This window comes from Nymphalis io, chromosome 15, assembly GCF_905147045.1.
Source record: "Nymphalis io chromosome 15, ilAglIoxx1.1, whole genome shotgun sequence".
Lineage (NCBI taxonomy): Eukaryota > Metazoa > Arthropoda > Insecta > Lepidoptera > Nymphalidae > Nymphalis > Nymphalis io.
The window spans coordinates 5461113-5466665 of NC_065902.1; the positions used below are offsets into that span (position 1 = coordinate 5461113).

Here is a 5553-nt window from a genome sequence, read left to right on the forward strand (position 1 = left end):
TGATATCTGTCAATGTCAAAATTTTATTGTCAATGTTAATATAACATAAAACTGTAGTAATTGTAATAGAATATTTTAAAAGAAAATAGAAAGAAACAATGGTCCTTACAAAAGAATATAGAATTTGCATGCCCATGACCGTGGAGGAGGTAAATATATTATGATTTGAACACAAACGAAACAGACTGTACATTTTGTTGGTTATGTTTATTTCTTTGTAAAAAATATTTTCCTTGATAGTATCGTATCGGCCAATTGTATATGATAGCCAGACACAGCTTTGAACAATCCAGCAACGGTGAAGGCGTTGAGGTAGTAGCAAATGAACAAATAAATGATGAGACAAATGGAGTTGGTCAATTTACTGAGAAAAGGATACATTTGTCTAGGTACTGAAACATTTTTGATTATTGCTTGCTAATTTTAAGGTGAATTAAAAAAAGTAAATAAAGTAATTAATTATACAGTTTGTTATGTCTAGTGCACTTGTTATAATCTTCTAATAGTGTTGTTTACTTAAGATGATAACCTTAATTTTATTTCAGTCACTTACCCTATTGGATCCAAAGTCTGATACCAAAGATTTTTTATGTCACTGAAAAAGCATGGAATTTTTATCCATTTACAATTACTGGTAAATTTGATTCATATAGTAACATTTATTTTTTATTCTGTTTTAAATTTATTAATGTATATGTTTTTTTCATGGCCATTCTCACATTAAGAATATACAGTAAGTAGTTTTTTTTGCATAAAATGGAATCCTACTTTTCATGCAATTGCTATTAGATCATATAATTAACAGTTTCATTTACTTTTAGTGTTCTTTTATTCCAAAATTCTCAATATCGATTCAAACAAGATATGAAGACAACAATGGCTCTACCTACAATGTAAGTACAGTAGAATATTATTATACTTAGTAATGACATACATATCCCAACAATTAAATGCTATTAAAAATATTTAAAAAAAACATTTCTCCCTTCAAATAATACCTCAGTAAAATATATATATTTTTTATATATGTATATTGTAGGTGTGTATGTTAAATAAATAAATTTCCTCGTAATAAGTGACATTTACCTTAAACAATAATATGGTTACAACCGGTTAGGACTATATATTTATTTATTACATTGTAATTAAGAAACATGATAAACACGAAATGTGAATGGAAATAAATATTACAAATGTATTATTCTTCTTCATCTTAGGACCCCTGGCTATGCAGCTAGGCTGCTCAGAGCATGGGGTGCCTAGTTAACTTTGCCAGGATGAGCATTGCATATATTAGGTTATATATGACATTGGCATTTTGTATTATTTTACTTTTTTTGTCTAAAAAATATTTAATAAATCAAAGTATGCACTGTTGTTATCTATGCACTTTAGCCATCTCATAGGTAGTTCATTGATCCCTTTACTAAAAAAACCATGGGGGCGAGAATCAATAAATTCTTTGAAGGTGGTTTGGACTGCTGCATCGGAGTTGATTTTTTTTCTTTGTAAGAAGTTGTCCAAAATCCGGAAAAATGGTAATCTGTTGGAGCAAGGTTCGGGGAGTATGGTGGATGTCGCAGACATTCCAATTGTAGCTCATCTAACTTAGTGGTTGATTGTTGTGCAGAGTGTGGTCTTGCGTTGTTGTGAAGCAGCAGTGGCCTAGAGCGATTGATTAATCTCGGTTGTCTAGCAGCTAGTTCTTCCTTAATGGTTTGCAGTTGCTGACAATAGATATCTGCCGTAACCGTTTGGCCAGATTTTAGAAAGCTGTAGTGAACGACACCGGCGCTAGTCCACCAAATACACACAAGTAACTTTTTATGACCCAATTTTCGTTTAGGGCAGGATTTGGCTAGTTCCCAGGGTTCAGCCATTGTGACGAGCGCTTCCGATTATCGTACAGTATCCACTTTTCATCACAAGTAATGATTCGATTTAAAATCCCTTCATTATTGTGTCGGTTGAGTAAAGTAACACAGCAGTCGACGTGTGTTTGCAAGTTCGACATGGTACCTCATGAATTGAGTGAAAAAAACCATGACAGTGGTAGTAGTAGTAGGTATAGGTATATAGTCAGTTGTGTAGAGAGCCAGATAAAGGCCCCGGTGCGGCGTTGTATTGATTGATACAGATGTTATGATAGAGTAATAATGAAGTTGGAACAAGATTTCAAGTTGGGACGCAAAAATATATAATATTTGGAATTGCTATTGTGGAAATATAATCCATTGTATGTTACCCCTAGAGCTAGGGGCCCCTTCACTTAAGGGGCCTAGCACCGCACCGACAGCTACGCCACTGAATATAGTAAAAATGTATTTGCTTTCGCGTTATTTTCCACGAAAAAGAATATTATTGTATGAACAAAAGGCACCAGAAGTTTCTCTTAGGCCTAAATATCATGTCCTATTTTCCTGGTTATTATTGGCACACTACTTACTGTACATACAATTACATATAATATGTACATATAAGTGACTATATCTATTAGTAATATTTATGCAATTTCTTGTTCAGTTTAACTTACCTATATTTAATATATTAATAACTTAAATAAAAAATTAAAATACAAAAGGCAGTTTTATAGCTTGCAAGCAATAATTTTTACTTATGTACATAACATACCAATGATAATGAAAAATCATAACAAAACTAAATTCCTTTTCATATTATGTTATTATTTATAAAATCGATTTGCAAAATTACCTAACACTTGCTTCTCACGAGGTTTCAAAAGTTACTGCTCCATCCTAGTATGTATCGTATCCTTTATCAATAAGCGGGCTATATGATTTTTTTAATTGGACTTGGTAAACCACGTTATTAATGCCTTAAAATTTTCTAACTATTCATATATTCCAATAGAATATACACAAATATTTATAGTCGTTTTCATCTGTTTTAGTGTCTGGGCTTAACGCCTGATGAATTAGAAGGTAGGGAAGTTGATTTCTTGGACATAGCTTTTGATGAGATAAAACCACATCACTATAAAGAATCAGAGGACCCTAAACTGTTTAAATCTGAAAAATCCGGACGAGGTCCTCTCATTGAAGGATGGCGTGATGACCATAAACCAATCATGTGCTGTTACAAAGTAGTCCATGCCAAGTTTGAAGTCTGGGGATTGCAGACCAAAGTGGAAGACTATGTTCAAGCAGTATGTATGACTATTCAAACATCATATTGTTTACTCTAAGTAATATTAAGTAATATATAGTAAAGTGGTTGAGTATAGCCCTCTTAACACATATTTTTATTATTTAAAGGCTATTAGAGAAATCCTTCTACTTGGACACCGCCAAGCTTTCACATGGATGGATGAATGGTTCAACATGACTATAGAAGATGTCCGGAGTTATGAAAAGGAAATGCAAACGAAAACCAACATGAAGGTACATAGTTTTTATGTCCTTAACAAAGAAATTAGACTATTTATCTCCTCTTTCTATCGCATTTTATATCTAATGGCTATAAAGCCTATGTACATATGTTCGTTAAATATTTTTGTTACCTCAAATAACATGGGAAAAGAGAAGAAAATATGTGGTATTATAATTATAATATAATTTTTCGTATATAATAAAACTTTTAGAGTAATTAATGTTGTCAAGTAGTGAGTTTAAAATTCTGACTTGCTGACGGTACTATGAACCTTTGTTTTAGGTCAAAACAGCGTTAGAAGAAGCAGAAAACAGCCAAGAGGGGCAAGACAGTAAGAAGTCATCACAGCCCCCAACTCCAAAGACACCTAAAAGTCCACTGGGGACACCCTCATCGGAGTCCAAGTCCTGGTTTTCGTGGTCATAATTTAATCCTACGAGAGGATCTACACTCACTTATCTTTCTATGCAGGGTTCAGTTTTGTTGACATAATGTGTTCATCTGTTGCCTTTTTTATGTCATTTATGTAAAATAGATAACTATTTAATATCATTCTCACTAATTAATACAAGTAAATAGATCGATCCGTTTGAAATTTAACTAAAACTGTATTTTTATTTAATACGAAAATGGTAAATATATACATATATATAAATATTTTAATTTATTGTACTTATTTAGTTTATGTATAAATTATAGATAATACTAAAGGTTATACAATGTAGCAAGGGCAAGAATAAGCATGTTAGGTACTTATAAAAGTTTTGTTAAAAGTAAAATATTGAAACACGCGCTATGTTTAGAAGCATATAAAAAAAAGTTCCGTTTATGGGCCAATGTCATAAACAATAATTTGAAAATGACTGTTATGTTTTAAAATGAAAAGTGTTATTACTGATAGGTTTTTTTGTTATTACTTACGAAAAGTCATTTATCTTATAAAATGCTGTTATGGTTTCTGCGTAGAAAATAAGGTGATATTTCCAATAACACCCGCGTGAAGTGAGGGGGGGGGGTATATGGTAATCGCCGGCGCTAGGTATGCGCTAAAATACACACTAAAATCCACTCTGTGTCTGCGGGACGTACGGGATCACGAAATTACCGTGGTGGGGATGCGTATACTAATGTGACCTCACCTTTACCCTATTCCAACCATAAGAGAAGTTAAGATAAATAAACAGCTTTGTATTGATATCATTGATTTGCGAAAAAATGGCGTTTTGTGCGTCGGCAAAGTTTTTTATCGGATGTTTGGAAGTAAAACTAAAATGCATATTAGTAGCTAAGAGGAATAATGTTGTATTCCGCCATTTCATTTTGTTTTAATAAAATAATAATAGTAATTGAAATAAATAAATTTGTAAATATTTTTATTTTATAGTTTGGTTAAAGGTCGGTGTTATTAGTATAATTTTTGCACTTACATAGTTGTAAGTGCAAACATTTTTGCAAGTTCAAGTATGTATATGTAACGTCGATTATTTGTCCATATAAACGCAAACCGTTTTATGGACTATAAAGTACGTCGTAGGTGTGCCAGTGCCAGTATTGTTATTGTTGTTATTGCAGTGTATAGTGTGGCATAGGTTAAGAATACAATGGTACAAAAATATACTTCATCAATAACTGCAGGATATTTATATTGCATTAAATAATAATGGTCTAATAAGTTTTATGAATTTAATTCTCACTATAATGCAATATAATTGAAATATTTGTTGTTTTTCGCAAATGGGCGTTAAAACGCTTAAAATCTTTATTTGAAAATTGACAGTATCGTTTCCAGTACATTCCATCCTGTCATTATATTAAAGGTCAACGAATTCAAACTTGAATCAGATATAATGATGAATTTAAAAATACATCGTGGTCTGTCATAGATGTTTTTATTAGCATATTTTCAATATAATGAAATGAAGTAATGGTCCATATCTATACAATCTTTTTAAATTAGGTAGGTACATATATAATGAATACAACTATAGATATTTACCTATGTGTCATTGATATTTTAGTATTTTTTAATTAATTAACACAACGTTCCTTCGAATTTTGAAAATACTTATAAAAACCTAAGATGTTTTATATCTTATTATTAACGACTTCCAGCATGAAACCGGTAATATTAACAATAAAATAATATCTTATTTAATTGGAACC

At 31.5% G+C, this 5553-nt stretch overlaps 1 protein-coding gene across 1 annotated transcript; it reads left to right on the top strand.

The window, feature by feature from the left end:
- The first annotated feature begins 28 nt into the window (after window positions 1-28).
- Window positions 29-4053, top strand: LOC126774032 (cytoplasmic phosphatidylinositol transfer protein 1-like). Its single transcript, XM_050495331.1, has 8 exons — window positions 29-149; window positions 241-389; window positions 546-634; window positions 726-733; window positions 822-893; window positions 2912-3166; window positions 3276-3401; window positions 3673-4053. The coding sequence occupies exons 1-8, from the start codon at window positions 99-101 to the stop codon at window positions 3814-3816; spliced, it is 894 nt and encodes a 297-aa protein (XP_050351288.1). The 5' UTR covers window positions 29-98; the 3' UTR covers window positions 3817-4053.
- Window positions 4054-5553: the final 1500 nt, after the last annotated feature.

Excerpts from the sequence above, each read along its gene's own strand:
- LOC126774032 (XM_050495331.1), top strand. The coding sequence starts at position 99 with ATGGTCCTTACAAAAGAATATAGAATTTGCATGCCCATGACCGTGGAG. Across the intron at positions 894-2,911 it reads ACAATGGCTCTACCTACAAT|TGTCTGGGCTTAACGCCTGA; the intron begins GTAAGTACAGTA and ends CATCTGTTTTAG. Across the intron at positions 3,167-3,275 it reads TGGAAGACTATGTTCAAGCA|GCTATTAGAGAAATCCTTCT; the intron begins GTATGTATGACT and ends TATTATTTAAAG.